We start from the raw sequence: 18,024 nt of genomic DNA on the forward strand, positions 1-18,024 counted from the left end.
CAGCTACACTTTAAGTTCACGAAGCAGAATGCAATTTCAAAAGCCCCAGCTCTCCCCCAAAAGTTCCATGTAGAATTGCAGTCTAATGATAGAACATTACTTATAAGTCACTGTGTCGAAATTGGACAGGTTTCAGTTGATAAACATTGTGCACTCAATCCAAAAAAAACGAAATGCTTGTCTTGCTGAATTGACAAAATAAAACCCGATTTGCCCGCGTGTCACTTGTCAGACAACTTTCCAGTACTTTCCAAAAGTTTGTTAAGAATTAAATGCTTGCTGCCGATGGGATTCCAACCGATGACCTCGTGCTATTAGTGCAAACGTCTTTCCACTCGAGGTTGAACCGTTGGTTCGAATCGATGCAGCAAGCGGGCACCGCAGGTGACAGCTCAACATTTTTGATGGAATATTGTCAGTATATCTTGCCAGTGTGATAAAACCAGAGCTAGCCTACACATCGACTGTTTTCAGTGTGTGAGATCTCGTTTTCGGGTAGGCTAGGACTATTCTTTCAAAATCTGGTCAGAAGGACCTTTCTGTATCCTGTTGACAGGAGCTGGGCTTGCTACTTGTCGCCAGAACTCTCACATCGATTATGTTCAGTGTTCACCAGGCCCCAATTAACAATGCATGAGAGGGGGTGGAGTCAAGTTTTGCCTCTCCCCCTCTTTCTCTCTGTGTCTAACCATGGTGTCATGTGACAAAAAGATTTAAGTACCGTGTACTGCGCAAATCTAGCCTCGATTCACATTTTTGAGTTACTGTATTAATACGAACGCAGGGTGTGAGTCTCACATTTCAAGCTAATGGCTAGGCAAAGCGGCATCTTGATACCAACCGTCTTGGAAACCTTGGTAACCGCTCGCGAAACAAGAAGGGCTTTCGCATTATTCTAACCTAAACGACGCCAGTCTGAGCCGACTGAACATTGTCCTGAGTTATCAGGTTCGGTTCAATGTTGCTCCTGAGAACACGACAAAGGCAGAATAAACATTGATTAATGAAAGCACAACACGGCTTTGAATTATGCTTGACTACGACTGGCGACTGCACAGTGTCTCGGGTTATGAGGTTCAGTTCAGTATATGAGAACAAGACAGCGCTAAAAGAAATTCATTCAAATTAATAAAAGCAAGACTTTCGTGCAGTAACAACACCAAATCCTTCCAATTTCGTCCGCCGCCGAGAGGCCAACAGTTACCAGCAGCGTATTTAACCAGACAGCCCCACAGGGACTTTCTATCGAGGCGGGAACCTGTTCTTCATATTGATTTCAACCTCTGAAATGACTCCTACGCGATTTCCTTGGGGAGCAACCCAACGAGCATCGAAAGAAACCGCAAATACTCCTCCTGACCATCAATTTTACTAAAATCACCGATGCAGAAAGCCGTCTGAGTGCCCTTAGGTTCCAGTCGATGTGCGGTTGTAGAACTCAATAGGGCCTACATCACAATATTCAATCTCGGTTTGGAGAAGTCAGTGTTGAGACTGCAAAGCCGTGTAATTACACAGAGGTCACTGTCTTCCAAGAAAAGAAAGATACACAGAACGGTACAGAACGGTGAACGGTGGGACAGAACCTGGTGTACACGCGCAGGGCAGCAGCAAGATGACAACCGAAAGCTACGGGGATATGCTGCGGGACCGCGGCTGGTCTGCCGAAGGATCCTTCGAAGACCAGGTGTGGCTGAGGGCCGTCTACGGTGTCATAGCCGTGCTGGGCATCACCGGTAACGCCCTCGTCATGTTCACGGTGGCCCGCGTCCCCTCGCTGCGCTCGCTGACCAACATGTTCATCGTGAGCTTGGCAATGTGCGATTTCATCACCTCGGTATTTCTCATTCCGCTCCATCTTGGTGAGTTTTTGGTTTTGTTTTGCTCGTGTCTTTTTAAGCATTTGAATGCCCACCAAGCAAACCTAGTATTTGCCATTTCCAATAGGGTCTAAAATGCCCCTCTGAACTCCGCACGTCCTTTCACAAGTCCACAAGTAACAGGATGAACAGTGACTAAGGAATGATTTTGTCACAGTTCATTGGGTCTGCGTGACTTATGAGGGAGTGTTCATTGACTTACAGGGCCTAGGGACGAAGTGATGGAGATAGACTCCATTAAGACCTGAATAAATGGTGGAACTTAAATTACCTTCCTTGACAGAAAGAAAAACTTCATGGAACAAAGGCAATAAATTCTACTATACGGATATTTATATTTTGCAGTCTCTTCCAGTCTACTGTGGCAAGCAACCTGCTTTAATTTTTAAACCGTTGATCTTATAAGCGATCTTACTAAAAAATTGTCAAATAACGTAGCCTATTCGAAACTGTTGGTTGTTCATTGTGAAACGAGAGCATGGAATTTACAAGAATTCCTAAATCTCTTGAAGTCTAATGGAAAAAAGACAAAAGCTTCAATGGGAAATTACTTTTTGTACCAGACTTTGGCTTTCCATCAGAAACTCCCCTGGAAAGGCATTATTTTGCAGATTAACAAAATTTAAAAGACAAGCAAAACCCCAATTGGATAGATTTACTTCAATTTTAATTCAAGACGTACTGCTGGTTAAGCATATCCCATCTCTTACTTCTCGTCTCAAAGTTGCAGTTGGAGCTCGCAGCATGGTGGAACAGAATGCCATAGGGATAACGCCGACTCACATCACTGGATAATGTTCAATAATTGACTTATGTATGTATTTAGAAGCCCGGGAGAAACTTACTAGATTGGTTCTAGTTTCAAGAACATCGGGGTATGATATTCAGATGTTGCAGGAAACTAATTGCCATATACATTGTACATGGCTGGCGGGTCCCCAAATAACCAAAAATTACCGCGTTAATATCGAGTTATAATGTCATGTGCAGTAGCCAACTCGGCATGCCAAAGGCTATGGGCCTAACTAAATTTGCCGCAGATACGCAACTTGTCAAAAGAGACTTGGGACCGGGAGCGGCCAGCACCTCACAAAACCCGACGATCGCAGTGTCCTCTCACGATCGTGTCGAAGTCATAATCTCGTCTGGGGACCTGTCACAAAGGAATAACTGCACAGACTGATGGAACTGGCTGTACTCACAAAATTCCAACCTCGAACCAAATTGCATTTATTGTCTCGAAGACAACCTCCGACAAGACTGAGGCTGCATCCAAATCTCTTGTCTAGAGCAAGGTCTAGGTCTTCACTCCATTAGAAATGTGTGGAGACGCGTAGACAATAGATCTAGCCGCAGCTCTGGAAGCCCGTTTCGGACACGGCTTGAGCAGCGTCGAACGGCGGCGCAGCCCGCTTCCAAGCACAGACTGAGGATATGGCATACATGACATCAAAATGCACGAATTTCAATGGAAGACTTTGGGACAGTGGTGGCAGCAGACAGAACAGTTTTCACAGTATTTGCGCGCGCTCAGAAAAATACACGCATGCTCAGAACAACGCACGCATGGTCAGAACTGGTAAAAAGGACCGGTATGTTTGCCGCCGCGCCACCAAATGTCTCAAAGTTTGAGACCCATAAGTAGGCGAAGTGGGTGCTTGACAGCGCCCCCCACGACTATTTAAAAATAAAAGAATAAAAGAAAAAAATGAAAGATAGAGATGAGAAGGGATGAACATCACTAATTTACTTAAAAACCTCCAAATGGATGGAATGGATTGAAAGTATGATAGCTACATGACGTTAATATCAGAGAATTTCAAAACATGCACGACTCCTACGAACCCAATTTCTTGGGGGCAGTCCGGGGGACACCAATGGCTACATGGTTTCCATGGTCGGTGATACCCTTGTTTCGGGTGGTGGATTTAAAGTGTGGCCGTATGAACAGTTGAATAATCTTTTAAATCACCGTTTACCAGCAATAAGAGTTTTCGATATCTCGAGAGATGCGTTATTTACTCTGAAAATAAAAAGACTGCACTGTCATGATTAAGTTTAGGCAAAGTTTCCCGTCGCAAAAATTGTTGAGACCTCAATATTGAATCGGAACTCCGCCATGCATGAAAGTAACGCATAAACAATCAGGTTTTCAACATGTGCTGCTGTAAAAGATATAAAAGGGCGTGGTCCGAACGTGAACCGCTTGCTAAAGTTTATGCCGATGCTTTGACCAAGCATCATGTCGTATTTTCAATAAGCCCTTTGCGGGTTAAATTTGAATAAAATCTGGTACATTGAGTTATGTGATTGCACGTGAACATAACAATTTGAATTCCCCTATGCTTTTGCATAGCGACCACCGTCTCTAGAATGGACTGGTTCCTTTGTGCCCTTGCTATTCATTGAAAACAGTCTATTGGTTCAAGGCGTCTCTTGTGTAACTAAGCAAAAGCTTGCCCCGAATCAAGAGGTATAGCAACAGTGTCTCTTGTGTGGAGAATTCAAATCGTCATGTTAGCATGAATTTAAAGAAGTGTACCAGATTAGATTTTATTCAAATGTAACTCGTAAAAGGCTTATTCACGGGGAGGTAATAATGCACGGAGCTAGAATAAACTTTCCATCTCTCTATATTTTATTAGGTTTTTCCATTCCGGTGCCAGATGGAGTGGCGGGTGATATAATATGCCGTCTTCTGCTGTCCAAGTTCCCCCTGTGGACCAGCTTCGTCGCCTCCGTTCTCACCCTGACATGTGTCACCCTCGAGAGGTATTGCAGTATCGTGCACCCCTTCCGGTACGAGGCACTTTTCACCCACCGGAAAGCGATCGCTATGATCATTTGCATATGGGCCATGGCTGTGCTCATGAATAGTTATTTCTTCTACATATTTTACAGCGATGGCGGCCGATGCATTATCCAGTGGCAAAGCACAGTTTGGCAGAAGTTTGTGGGCGTGGCTAACTTCTGTGTCATTTACATCTTCCCGCTGAGCTTGATGGGCTTCTCCTATTGGCGGATCATGCATAATTTGCACAAGAGCGCCCAAACTATGCGCCAATCAACATCCGAAGGTAGAGAGAACCAGCTCTCAAGGGATCTCCTCCGCGCGCGGAAGAAAGTTGTCAAGATGCTGTTGACGGTTGTGGCGACCTTTGCGGTGTGTTGGGCGCCAAACCAGTTCCTGTTTTTCTCCTACATGTGCGGCTGGAACCTTGACTTCTCCTCCTGGTACTACCACGCCAGCGTGTTGATCGCCTTCTGTAATTCGTGCATGAACCCGTTCATCTACGGCTTTCAGAGCAAGCAGCATCGCAAAGCGCTCCGTCGGGCGTTTGGCTGCAGTAACGCCGTAGGTGCCCGTGCGTTGGAGGGAGCCAGCAACTTGAGTTTCGTTCACACCGCAGACGTGAAAGAGTTTCACGTCAACGCTATGAGGAATCTACCCACACCAAGAAACACAGAGAAGGCCACCCAAAACCGGAGCGAATAATTAATCGTTGCGGGTCGGTGATCACGACCAATGCGATGAACAGGTCATCACCAGAACCAATAACCTAACAGCCGGTTTAAAGACGGAAACATTTACTAACACAAGACGAAGGGACAAAACAAACTACGATTATCCTGGCTTACTGAAAAAGCAACTTTACATGTTCAAGTGTCTGTAAAGTAAAAACCAACTGCTATAGGTTCAAAGTTATTGTGGTACCCTCATTTAATTCTATAGCCAAGTAGAATTGACTTCTTTTAAAAAAAAACACAAATGTAATTAGAATGTTAATAGATTTACCATTTTGGTTGAGTACCCAATTTTGGCGTACACACCCCTCTCCTTGCGTGGACCAATCCGCCTCGAGCAGAAACACCCTCTCATCGGTTGAAAAGAGAGTTTTCATTGGTCGAGAGTTTTAATTTCCTTGGTAGCTTTTCGACCGAGACGCGTGCATTTCATGGTCGTTCGTAAACCGACGCAGCGCAGTTCAGTACCATAGGACCCGCCGTTGCTAAGAAAATAGCGCCCTCTCTTGGTTCAGCTCGAGGCCCATAATTTCAGCAAATACTGGTCACTTACAGCTTCTCACAAATGCATTCGCAGAAAATATAATCGAATCAAACGGGGGAGTGCCATGGTGAAAGCACAGTTCCCGAAATCGATTCTGTAATTCAGTCAGGACAATCTGAAGCTTTTACCAAATGCAAAAACAACAAAATCCAATTCCATCACCAATTTTCTCCTGGGAACTATTCGAATCGATTGCAAGTTTCAAAATGGTTCGGGCTGCATCGGTATAGAAGAGGCGCTCCAGCAAGTTACGTTTCAAAGACATCAGATAACCCCAGAATATTTTCAGTTCGTTTTATAAGCAAATGGCAATCCGCAAACGTTCTAGACTGCCATTTTCACCCCATTTGTATCGATCGATATTACACTGGTCAACGGAGAAGCTGCGGCCAAGCTTCGTTCCGTCAATCTAACATCGACCTTTGTTGTGATCAGGAAAACCGTCCCTCGGTCGTGTTAAGTGAAAGCGTGCGATAAAGAATGGGAAATTAATAATCTTATGCAACAAAAGACACAAGTATTTTGAAATCGCGTATACTGCATGTCCACTGGCAAGAGTTGGTATAGAACGCTTCTGTTGTCAGGGAAATTTTGATACCTCAGTGAGTTTTCCTCCTTTTCCACTCTCTCTTAACCTCTAAGGATGAGGTTTCAGCCATGCAGCGCACACTAAAATCTGTCTCACAATTTCAGGTTTGAAACTGCACGTATACGGGTCTAGCAACCTGTATCTATACGCAGGCTGAACCATAATGCCATGTGACATAATGGGCGACGAGACACATCTTAAACGTAGGCCTTCACGCAGTTTCCAAATCCTCTACTTACAAGTTACAGAAGTACATGTACATGCATTATGTTCGGACTGACACATTGCATGTACATGTAATCAAACAAGGGCGTATTATATAATAAAATAGCTTTGTTGCACATAGTATGTAAAAAAAAACTACGTTGTAGCAACTAGGCTTACATGTACATGTATTATGTTTGACGAGGCTACACAAGACGATAATCATGTTACCTGAATGTGCGCGTGGGCTCAACTTTGACTTCTCTCTGAAAGGTCTAGATTTTCCTATTAAGCGCACCTTTAAGACGTTTGAAAATTTACTAGCGCCTAAATGTGTGTCCATCACTACAAAATCTGCACCGTAGCCATTTTAAATAGAAGTTTCATTTGCACTTTTCCCTGAAGTGCTCAGGAAGCCTTTAATACCCAAGCACTCATTGGAAGTACAAAGTATTTAAGATTTCACCGACACTCACTCGTACGTGTAATTTGACGCTAACTCTCCGCCGAGCATTCGCGTTGTTGTAACGTGAGCTGCGCACTTAACGCTAATGGGCATTTCAGAAAGACATTCCCCCACTTGTTTGCTTAGCACGCGCACCGTATCAAATTGAAAATGAACCGAAACATAGGACACATTTTAAGAAATGAACGTTCTGCATCTTGAAAGAATACCAAAAAATGTCAGTTTTAAACATTTATTTTCGTGTACATTGCTCTTATATCCCCCCCAAAAATGTTTACATTACATCAGCTGATAATACGTGCGCTCCAGCTTTATTCACAGGTTTAGTGAAGCAGAAATTAAAGGTGCAGAATATTAACTTTTAAAAAATATTCCCATTATTTCCTGATACCAGGAAAGTCCAAATATTAAATAATATCACTTCGGTGTTTGTGAGGGTTTATTTGTTGGGTGAAAAATGAATGTTGAACATTATTCAAACATCGGCTATGGTGCAACTGCATCTGCAGGTGATGACATCACTGCTGAGTCATTAATATGCAAATTAGTATTACAAGGAATTAAAAAAGACACCAAAGCAAGCCATTCTAGACTGTCTCTCTGTGAATATCGAAAGGGTGGTGTTTAAGAAAAGAAGAAAGCAAAAATCCTCCTTTCTGGCTCCTTTAAGCTGTGAAGTATAAATTACACATCAAAGCAGTGTTGCATAATACCTTAACTTTACAAAGAAATGAATGCACCCTTTTACAAATTAATGTCTGTTCTACACGTGACGGTGTGCCATGCATACAATGCACCATCCCAACAACTACGGAAGGCGGGCTTATGTGTTTGATTTTGATTTTGTTAGTCTAAGCTGAACGGTTCTTGCACTTAATGTGACCTCTTTACAACAAACAAATGAACTTGTTGGAAGCACGGGTTAAGTAATAAATAAAAACACTGGACCAAAAAAGCAACACATTTTTACAAGGAAAACACAAACTTCTACTTTACGAAAAAGCAAATCTGTTTAGTACCATAAATCACTAACATCCCTGGAATTACTGAGTAAAAATACTTGTACATTTATGTAACGAGTGTACAAACATGTTTGATAGGAGGGTAGTCTTCACAGAAGAGTACTGAAAATGAACAGTTCACGTTGTTCACCGATGGAAATCGTTAGCCTAATTGACCTATCACGGAAGCATCACGTCAATGCAGTTGTAACAAATACACAAACCATCAAGGGATGCACAAGATCTCGGACTAACAGAACAATGTACAGAGTCTCATAGGGTTGTCTAACGAGTGTGGCTATCTCGCCAATGGCACTAGGTCAGTACATCAAAACCTTACGTCTAAGGCTGCATCTGAATTAAATGGCTACGGCTAGTGATGGCAGGAGTGGCTAGGAAAGCGACTGGCAACTGGCTGCAGCTACTTCCCATTGACACGTATAATGTAGCCAGCCACAGCCAAGTGCTTTGGACATGGCTTAACACTGACTCCAGATCTGTTCAAAAACTATTGCATCGGCATTATTTCAGCTAATTTTCCAACCAGATTTAAATGTATTCTAATGAGGGTTTGCATAAAACACTGCTCAAATTCTCACTGTCCTCACATGAGCACTGTCCTCCCTAATACTTAAGAAGCATGACACCATATCTGTAACTCTGAATAAAGGCAATACATCATGAATATGTAACAGCGCAGAAACAATTTGCCTATATGAATATTTAAAGCAAATATGCATAATTTGCAAAATGTGCATTAAGGTCTGTCGCACATTTTCCATGACCTACTGTGTCTCCTTTACAAAGCGAAGAGAAAGAAATGGCGAACTGTAGTCTGGACAGGGGCAACGTCATTGAAAGAACTGACCTTTGACCCCTGCTCAGGACTGCTGGGGGCTGGCCTCGATGCTGGTGAACGAGTGCTGGGAGCCTGACTTGTTCAGGACAGCCATCTCCTCCTCCGTGTCCGAGGACTCGGTGTCCTCGAAGGAGTTGCGGGGGGAGAGACGACAGCCACGGGCAATGTAGGATTTGAGGCGGTTGATGGAGGCCAGGACCAGGCCCAGGTAGGGGGCGGAGGGCTTCATGGGGCGGGAGATGTACTCCGGGTGGTACTGGACGGCGACGAAGTACGGATGATCTGCGCAAGACAGGCACACAAACATTGGATGATTTAGGGGTCGAAATGTTAAACGAAACCTGCATACTACAAACCACAACTGCTTAGAATAATGTACTTAGAAGCATTTTTGGCAACATATCAGACTTCAAATCAGAGTTCAAATCAAATCATCATTTCAAGACTGAAGTGACTTCCAATCTACTTCCGTAGTTTCTTCAGCATTTCTGCTGTAGCTTAGGTAGCTCCACTATGTATCACATTTTCTCCACACTCGGCTCTCTCAGAACAATGTCACCATGTACCTTCTAGTTCCAGAATTTCCATACGCTCTCCGTCCGTGCTGCGACCGACAAATTTCATACCGTGGCTCTCAAAGTCTTCGATGTTTTTCGGATTTACCTTCCAGTAAAAAGATACACAAAGGCATATGAATTTTTCTTTCAAAAATGTATTTGTATAATTTGAAGATAAAGTCCCCTATTTTACAAGTGTTTCTTACCATCTAATCGGAATTAAACTAGAACTCAGATTTTATTTGTCAGCACGTTTCAATGGTTTAAAGACATTCTAAAAACCAACAGTTTTAACAATACAGTAGATTCCCGTACTAGCGCCCTCAAGGGGACCTAACAGAATTGAGTGTTACAACGGCACAGCGCTATGCTATAACCGACTGGATGGGCATGGCAACGCACTTGTACTTCTATATACCTGTAAGCAGAGTGCAAAATCAGACCAAAAAGTGCTCTTCAAAACCCACTGCTGGACCTCGTGCATGCTGCATCGCGGTGCGGCACACGCACTGCATCTACACCCACGGCGACATCCTGACTGCTACTGCGTACCCATTCACGGACAGTCCAATCGCTGACTTTTTCCAATAACCATGTGACCACAGAAAGTGATGTGTCATCAGCAAAAGCCAACTGACAACAGACCCGACATGTCACGCTGAATACAATCGGCAAACAGACGAGATTTGCTACACGAAGATACAAGTATAATTTAACCACTTCGCGCCAGTGGCAGTTATCAACGTTGATGATGCCGGGGCAGGATAATTATCATTTTTTTTCCGTTTTCAAAATTCTTTAAAATTCCTCACTTCATTTACTGGACACTTACACCCACACGAAGGACCATCTGGTTTCTACTCTAATCTGACAGACAACATCTATTGACGCTGGAGTATTTCAGCCAGGCCTGCTGCCTGGTAAAAAGAGCCCAGATTGTGCGGTGTTACGTAATTTTCTTTTGTTCAAGAATCTGGCACAGTGCGCTGCTGACCTCTTTTCAATAGGGGCCAGATTAGGGTTCTGCTCATCGCTGCAGTGGTGGAGTGCTTTTGTCCCCGGTGGTAATCCGCTTGCCCTAAATCCCCCAAACCGTGGTATACTGTTTCAAAACAAGGCTGGATTATCTCCACTACTGAGAGTGAAAAAATGTTCATAATGCCCAGCAGCCTGGTCTTTTGTTACAACGCCCAGTTCCCTTTGTCTGATTTCGGAGCCTTTCTCCACAGCAAAGCAAATTAAGTTTGGTTGTAATAACTGCGCCACGTGGGCGAGGCTCGCCATGGTGAGCACGAGCTGGTGATCGCGCTGCATGGACACCCCAGTGCATGTCTGCACTCTGTGTGCTCGCTTTGCTACTGGTGTCACACAGGATGGCGAATCGCGGCAACCTTGCGATGCGGTGCCGTTGATTTTCAAAGAATCTGACTTTCCAAGGTAAAGAGCGCTGTAACCGGCATCATTTCACATGCTTTACATGGTTCTCGGGGCCAAAAATCGGAGAGCGTTATATCCGGAAAAGCATTGTAAACAGGAGCGCTATAAATGTCATAAAAATGTATAGAGTGAACGGGCGTGCAGTTGGGAAAATGAAAAGAGCGTTATATCGGTAAGAGCGTTATATCAGGGAGCGTTATAACGGGGATCTTCTGTATTTAGCATTCAAATTGACCGCATAATGTTTTACCTCGTATCTATGGCGATGGCGCTCTTCAATCTTCTCATGCCCACCATACAAAGCTCCTAAGGGTAAAATAAAAAAGCTGATCACATCTATCAGAGACATACTTCATGTTGAAGAATGACTTTACACCACGGCAGTAAAAAATGGAACACGTGAATGTTGTCACAGTTCTGTGCTGGGCGCAAAAAGTAGCAAATCTGAAAATCCAGAATTTTGGGTCACAAATTCTTAAGAAAAAAATAGTAAATTCCAGAAAAATCTTGAAAAGAAATAATCACAGCCCGGTGACATCATATTTGTAAAGGGAAGGGGGACGTCTACTCACTGAGAACAGAGCTCTCTGTCTTGAAGACTGTGGTTCTCTTGCCGAGCCGCATGGTCCCACCCATCTGGCCGGTGTTATGCTCCGGCATCTCAATTATCTAAAGAGGCATGTATGAAATTGATCCTTCAATGACAACCCTTTCTCTCTAGCCACGTAATGCTGTTGGCTTAACACACTTCCCGCATGCCGGAAATTTGGTAAGTGGCGTGTCTCCGAGTAAAATTTCATATTTGAACCGGTTTACAGGTCCGCACACCATCAAAGACACAATGTCATGTGAATCACTTGCTCTCATCTCGTTAAGGAGATACGCCTCCAACTGGAATCTTTCTTGTTCCTTCCGTTTTAATATCGCTTTGTAAAAAAAAACTGACCCTCATCTTGACGAAGCAAGTTACCGAGGGTTCCACCTTACTGAGGGAACTACTCAAAGGCAAAAGTTACCAAAATGGCTAATGAGCATTTTGGACTTGGACGCCTCTGCTCAGCGTCGCAATTTGACAATCACTTACCACTGGATGGGTGGTGTTCGGATCAAACTCCTCCGAGTGGGCATCCTTCCACCCGAGGACATTGCGGGCAAACTCGATCACGGCAACTTGCAAGCCGAGGCACACCCCTGAGATGGGAAAAAAAAACAAATGTTTTGTCATCACAAACATCCGTCTACGGTGCGAGGTGAGCCGTCTGGGAGGCATGGCGGCTAGTCTCGAGTCACAGTAAGCTTGGTCAGGTTGGCATAGGCACTGGAGTTCAAACAACCTGGCTGACCCAGGTTCAAAGAGCTGGCCGGTAAAGGCGATATTGATACACAGGCCAGAATGCCGGCCGGTGCTCTGCACTTCACCAGCAGTTATTCTGTCCGAATGCACATCTGGTTTCTTGTTTTCCGTAACCAACTTCGCTGCCCTGACCACATCAGGGAACAAGCCACTTTTTCAAGGCCACTAAGATCTAGAAGCCAAAATGGCGGCCAGGGCCAAGCAGTGTCATTCTTGCCCAGAGAGAGTGTCGTTTCTTCTGATCTAACTTTGATGCCCTAATGACACCAGTGAATCCGTCTATGCTTTTTTTAACCGGCCACTGAGTATTACCGGTCAAAATGCTGGCCAGCACCGATTTCATTCTTACCCAGGTACGGCTTCTTGTTCTCCCTGGCCCATTTGGCAGCGGCCACCTTTCCCTCCGTCCCTCGTATGCCGAATCCACCAGGCACCAGGACACCACTACGGAGAACAGAGAAGAGGGTTGGAAGTCAGGCTTGCGACAAAAACAACACAAAAAAAGGTCTTCCATTACAAACGTACTTTACATATAAATGAATTACATTTTCTACTTTATCCTTCAAAGAAACCATCCGGACTCCTTCCAAATCAACCACTTTGCAAGATCCCTATGACACACCCCTCCGTCTACTTGAATGAGCCTGATGCTAACTACGCGGCTTGGATGTGCCTTCCTACACCCTGTGAAATTTCCCCAAACCTCCGGGCAGAATTAGCTTCATCCGCTGGGCGTTTTCTTACTTGCTGCTGCAGAGCTGTTGCCAGGCTTCGTGGTACTTCACCGGCTCCTGCTCCATCGTTGTCTGCTCTAGATCGTCCGCTTCGATGAACTGGAAGGGAAAAAAAAGTCGGATTAAATTAAACCTCCTTCCACCACACCAAGCGATATTTTCGACAGTGGCGGCGTCGAAGCACTCACCTTGATGACGACTTTGCACTGACAAGTCAGGCCGGCGTGCAGGAGCGACTTCATGACCGAGATGTAGGCGTCTTCCAGCTTGGTGTACTTCCCCACCAGCGCAATCGTGATCGACTTGGAGGTGTGGTCGTATCTGACAGACGCAAGTAAAAATCTCGTCAAAACACAAATTGGTAAATGAGGATAATTAGTTCCTATCGGAGACTGGGTCCTGTACAAGAGCATACCAGTGAGAACACAAACGTTCCGACATTTCAAGAGGTCCCGTTGTACTGTGTAGCCCGCTTTCTCTCCCTCAACGGTCTTGTGTTGGCAGAGACGCAGATTGCACAGGCGCTCAAAACAACCCCTACCTCTCCAACCCGGCGGACTCACCTGTGGGCCAACTCCCGCCACTTGTTCAGCAGGCGCTTGGGCCGCATTCTGAAGTTTAGCTGCAGCCGGGTCTGGAGGAACTGCACCAGGTTCTGGTCGGAGAGCAACAGGGGCACGCGGTAGACGGACGGGCAGTCGTGAACGCAGATGACCTTAACAAGGGTTGGAAAAAAAAAAAGTGTATAATGTCAAACTTCACGTGATAAGTGCCTTGAACATATCCACCCTGAGCTGAAGTGCGCCCTCACCGGCGAAAGAAAGACAGACGGTACAAAGTTTTCCAACCAGGTTCTAACACGCGTTCGGCATGCACGCGAAGACCACAAATTCTAGACTAAAATCGTTGCGCGTACTCAGCGTGCTCCGCGTCAAACGCGCATAAACTTGCGCACCTATGCGGTGCGTGAGTACCAAAGGACCGCCAAATTCATTTCAAAACACGCCCTCTTTTGTTCCTGCTCGGAGCGGATTGGACAGTTCAAAGCACTCTTTTGAAGTTTCAAGTCAAGTAGGATAGTTAAATTACTGGGCTACGCCCTCGGGCAATTCAGAGAATAGAACAAAATTATAATGATGTCATAGTAGCTGACGCATAACACAGACATTACCTGTTGGGCTGTTACATGGCAGAACATAGAGATTTTTTCTTTGACACTATCCACGACTGGATTGTGACTTCGGGCAACAATCTAAAGAAAGGAAAAAAACAAAACAAAGAAAACGGCAATGTTAAGTATCTCCCAAGTCCAGAATGGTGTCGAGTATGTCAAAATTGAGAAGAGACTTCAAAGGATGAAGTGTTCGATTTTGGTGGTCGTTGTTTTAAACAAAGGTTACATAACCTTTGAAAACAGCATCTAAAGTTAACCCTAACCCTGTTAGGTATATGAAAATCATATCAAAATCTGTTATGAGTTAAAAGAGTTACATTAAGCTCCAGCAGTTTCAAATCAGGTTGGTGCGTAAGCTCTTTGTCGCTCTAGGGCTTTCCCCTTTCGCATGGAAACAGTTCCACCAACCTACCAGGTCCGGGGACAGTCCCAACCCGCGGAGTTCCCGGACGCTGGCCTGCGTGGGCTTAGTTTTCTGCTCGCCAGTGGACTTGGGTTGGGGCACCAGGCTGACGTGCACACAGCAGAAGTTCTCACGGCTGACACGAAACTGGAACTGGCGGAAGGCCTCGACGAAGGGCATGCCCTCGATGTCGCCGATAGTTCCGCCAAGCTTAAAAAAGCAAAACAAAAATAGTGAACAGTCACCAACAATTCCAAGGTTAAACAAAGGAGAAATAAAAACAGATTGACGCCGATAGTTCCGCCAAGCTTAAAAAAGCAAAACAAAAATAGTGAACAGTCACCAACAATTCCAAGGTTAAACAAAGGAGAAATAAAAACACATTAACATTCAATCAATGATGACTATATGTCAAGATTGACCCCCTCCCACTTTTCGACCACTGGTACCACCCCCTCCTCCCTATGCTGCATGGATTTTTACCTCAATGATGCAGACTTCGGGTTCCTCCTGGTCTCCATCCACTGGGATTTTGGCGACTCTCTCCACCCACTCTTGAATGGCGTTGGTGATGTGTGGCACAACTGGCGAAAGATATAAACACAAAACATCACACGGATATCTTTGACCGTATCCCACAAAAAGATGTTCAAGGCCATTGGTTTTTTTTCCAAGTAGGTTTTGCTTTGGTTTGGATCAGATCTGTTGTGGTGTATGACACAAGTTGGCATCCTGAGAGCATATTACGTGGGTGGAACAACGGTGAGGGGTCTGTTGGGTGTTTACAATGTGCCAAATTCTTTCAAAGGCCTTTGACTCAAGAGTGGCTGCGGAGACGGGTGACCACGCCCAGTCTCATCATATCAAAACGCAACACTCCAAGAGAAAATTGGTTAGCAATATTTATTATCTCTCTCGCATCAACTACATCACACGGCCGAGACATTCTAAACTGGAGAAGTCTCAGAATGGCCACATTTTTTCAATACCTTGCACGGTCTTGCCAAGATAGTCTCCTTTCCTCTCTTTGTTGATGACGCTCTGATATATCTTGCCCGTCGTGATGTTGTTGTCCCGATGCAGTGTGATGTCCAAGAACCGCTCGTAGTTACCAAGATCCAAGTCAACCTCGCCCCCGTCATCCAGCACGTAAACCTCCCCTGTAACCCAGGGGGGGAAAAGAAATTCCAGCTCAAACAAAAATATTTGAAACTGCAAACACACACCAAAAAGAAGGTTCTTTTTGCATGTTTTAAGACAAAATTTACTTCCACGCCCTTTAAGAAACAGAGGCCAAGTGTTCTTTAACTTCTGACGTGGAAAAAAAGATCAAAAGAATTTCATCGCATGTACAAAGTATCAAGTACTACCTTCATTTTGATGGCATTCAACGCGCACTGAAAGTTGATTACAAGAACTGTGCTGTCCAGCTCTTGCGATCATCCACAAAGGATTCTCGGTGGAAAAAACTGCAATGGACTAAACGCTGCGAGAATTTAAAGAAAAAAAAAAGGAACCCTTGCAATTACCATGTTCATAGGGAGAGAATGTTCCGGCGTCGATGTTGAGGTAAGGATCAATCTTGATGGACGTGACTCGCAGACCGCAGGCCTTCAGGAGCATGCCGATACTGGAAGCGATCACCCCCTTCCCAATGCCGCTGATCACGCCCCCGGATACCAAGATGTACTTCATGATGGCAGATGACTAGGACAACATAAACACCCCGATGACCAACTGACAGTGACAAGAAATGTACTGGCGGATTGCAAATTTCAAGTCAAAATTTGTAGTTTTGTTTCACAACTGGTAAATCTGACATGCTTGGTTATTTCACTCGCTTGTCGAGCTGTGTTGTGTTTGAACCCATCACAAGTCCCTGCAAGTCCATCAGAAATCCATCACAAGTCATTCAGTCTTCAGCCAATTCACAAGCTTTTCAAATGAACTGTGACCAAAGCATTCCTTTGTCATTGTTCACCCTGTTACTTGTGACTGGCCTTGTGAAGGGACTTGTGACTTGACTTGTGATGGACTTGAACCCAACACCGTAGTCATGTATCAGCGTCTCAAAGATCTCAAGGTACAATATTTAAAAATTGTGCGTTCAAATTATTGCTGAAAAAGTCATTTGAACACGACGAAAATTTCAAGTCAAGCTCATGAATGAACAGATAAACCAAAGGACGTGATGCCTTTTTTTCTCTTCACGCATACAGTACACCCCTTGGCCTACAACCTCCAGGAAGTTTTGGAAAGAATTCCATTTACAGAAACCACTATCTGACTAATGTAAAGCAGTAACACATCCTTAAAAAGTATAATTTAGCAGTTAAAATATTGAGGTCTTCACTTAGAAAATAGCAGTCAGAAACATGTCCAGCCCAAGAGTCGACATTAGCAAGAAAAATATTGAAGCATTTACGAGTACTTTGAAAATATTGAAAATGTTTTAAACCACTTTCATAGGCTTTGTGCACTGGGTGTCAAGCAGCGTCCGTAAATGGAATTCTTTCTGAAAACTTTTAGGCTTGGGCCTCTTAATAAAAGTATTTTTTACTACAATCAATGATAATGTTGACCACCATGACCACAGTCAGTGTCAAATTGATAGGAGCAATTTGCAGATCTGCACAATCATGTCGTCATTCATCATGTTCATTTAACCCTCCTTCTGTTTTAACCATCCAAAACAGTCAAAAATGCCTTCCATGTCCACTTGATTTCCCGCAGTACACAGACACATATGGGAAATTTGACTGATTTTGACTGATAGGACAACTGTGTCAAGAATGCATCTTAGCATAGGAGGGTTAATCAGCTGCTCAATTTATCCTGCATGAAATCTCACCACTGGCACTCACAACATGGGGATTGTATATTGGAGAATGACCAGATGACGCACGTGCATTTCAGCCACTTGGCATGCTTGTCACGCTCCGAAAACATGATTTACCAACCTGAACCAGCAAAAGCGGCGTCCCACCAAGATTTATTCACAACTCATAACTAAACATAAACGTGATAAAACGTTTTTTTGAAATGCCAGATATAAATCATTGCAAACATACCGAAATTTGCCAGCAAAATGTGGACACTCACCGTGTGTTTGACAAAGCTCAGCATGCTTTCCCGCAATTCTCAATTCTCCTAACGTGCAAAAATGGCGCCACCAAGCAATAAGAAAAAAATGATTATTTTGGTTAGATTTCCAATGCCTCAACTTCGTGTTCAAGTTGATTGATCTCACCACACTCGTATCCTGAAAGTGCGCTACAAAAGAAATGAAAATATAAC

General features: G+C 44.2%; 2 protein-coding genes across 5 annotated transcripts; one reads left to right on the forward strand and one right to left on the reverse strand.

Annotated features, from left to right (window-relative positions):
- The first annotated feature begins 824 nt into the window (after window positions 1-824).
- On the forward strand, window positions 825-5,629 carry LOC110984497 (galanin receptor type 1-like). Its single transcript, XM_022244745.2, has 2 exons — window positions 825-1,862; window positions 4,526-5,629. Exons 1-2 carry the CDS (start codon window positions 1,616-1,618, stop codon window positions 5,374-5,376), a joined length of 1,098 nt encoding a protein of 365 aa, XP_022100437.1. The 5' UTR covers window positions 825-1,615; the 3' UTR covers window positions 5,377-5,629.
- A 1,797-nt stretch (window positions 5,630-7,426) lies between these two features.
- LOC110984495 (CTP synthase 1-A-like) lies at window positions 7,427-17,992 on the reverse strand. Of its 4 annotated transcripts, none has more exons than XM_022244740.2 (15): window positions 17,830-17,992; window positions 16,257-16,434; window positions 15,717-15,887; window positions 15,211-15,311; window positions 14,737-14,937; window positions 14,322-14,402; window positions 13,714-13,865; window positions 13,339-13,471; window positions 13,161-13,249; window positions 12,766-12,860; window positions 12,147-12,253; window positions 11,635-11,731; window positions 11,313-11,368; window positions 9,635-9,731; window positions 7,427-9,350 (listed from the first exon to the last, which is right to left on the reverse strand). In XM_022244740.2, exons 1-15 carry the CDS (start codon window positions 17,851-17,853, stop codon window positions 9,091-9,093), a joined length of 1,842 nt encoding a protein of 613 aa, XP_022100432.1. In that variant the 5' UTR covers window positions 17,854-17,992; the 3' UTR covers window positions 7,427-9,090. The 4 variants fall into 4 exon arrangements, with proteins under 4 accessions (XP_022100432.1, XP_022100433.1, XP_022100434.1 ...); XM_022244741.2 differs by having other exon boundaries at window positions 16,257-16,464; XM_022244742.2 differs by having other exon boundaries at window positions 16,257-16,485.
- Between the last annotated feature and the right edge of the window lie 32 nt (window positions 17,993-18,024).

The sequence above is a fragment of the Acanthaster planci genome, linkage group LG15 (assembly GCF_054643075.1).
Source record: "Acanthaster planci isolate LZ-2023a linkage group LG15, COTS_SCS, whole genome shotgun sequence".
NCBI classification, from domain to species: domain Eukaryota; kingdom Metazoa; phylum Echinodermata; class Asteroidea; order Valvatida; family Acanthasteridae; genus Acanthaster; species Acanthaster planci.

What these genes read in the sequence shown, in the direction of transcription:
- LOC110984497 (XM_022244745.2), top strand. Translation starts at nt 1,616, where the DNA reads ATGACAACCGAAAGCTACGGGGATATGCTGCGGGACCGCGGCTGGTCT. An exon ending in TCTCATTCCGCTCCATCTTG is followed by an intron (nt 1,863 to 4,525) that starts GTGAGTTTTTGG and finishes ATATTTTATTAG; the next exon opens with GTTTTTCCATTCCGGTGCCA.
- LOC110984495 (XM_022244740.2), bottom strand. Translation starts at nt 17,853, where the DNA reads ATGCTGAGCTTTGTCAAACACACG. An exon ending in CCGAAGTCTGCATCATTGAG is followed by an intron (nt 14,938 to 15,210) that starts GTAAAAATCCAT and finishes TGCTTTTTTAAG; the next exon opens with CTTGGCGGAACTATCGGCGA. An exon ending in CGAACACCACCCATCCAGTG is followed by an intron (nt 11,732 to 12,146) that starts GTAAGTGATTGT and finishes ATGCCTCTTTAG; the next exon opens with ATAATTGAGATGCCGGAGCA.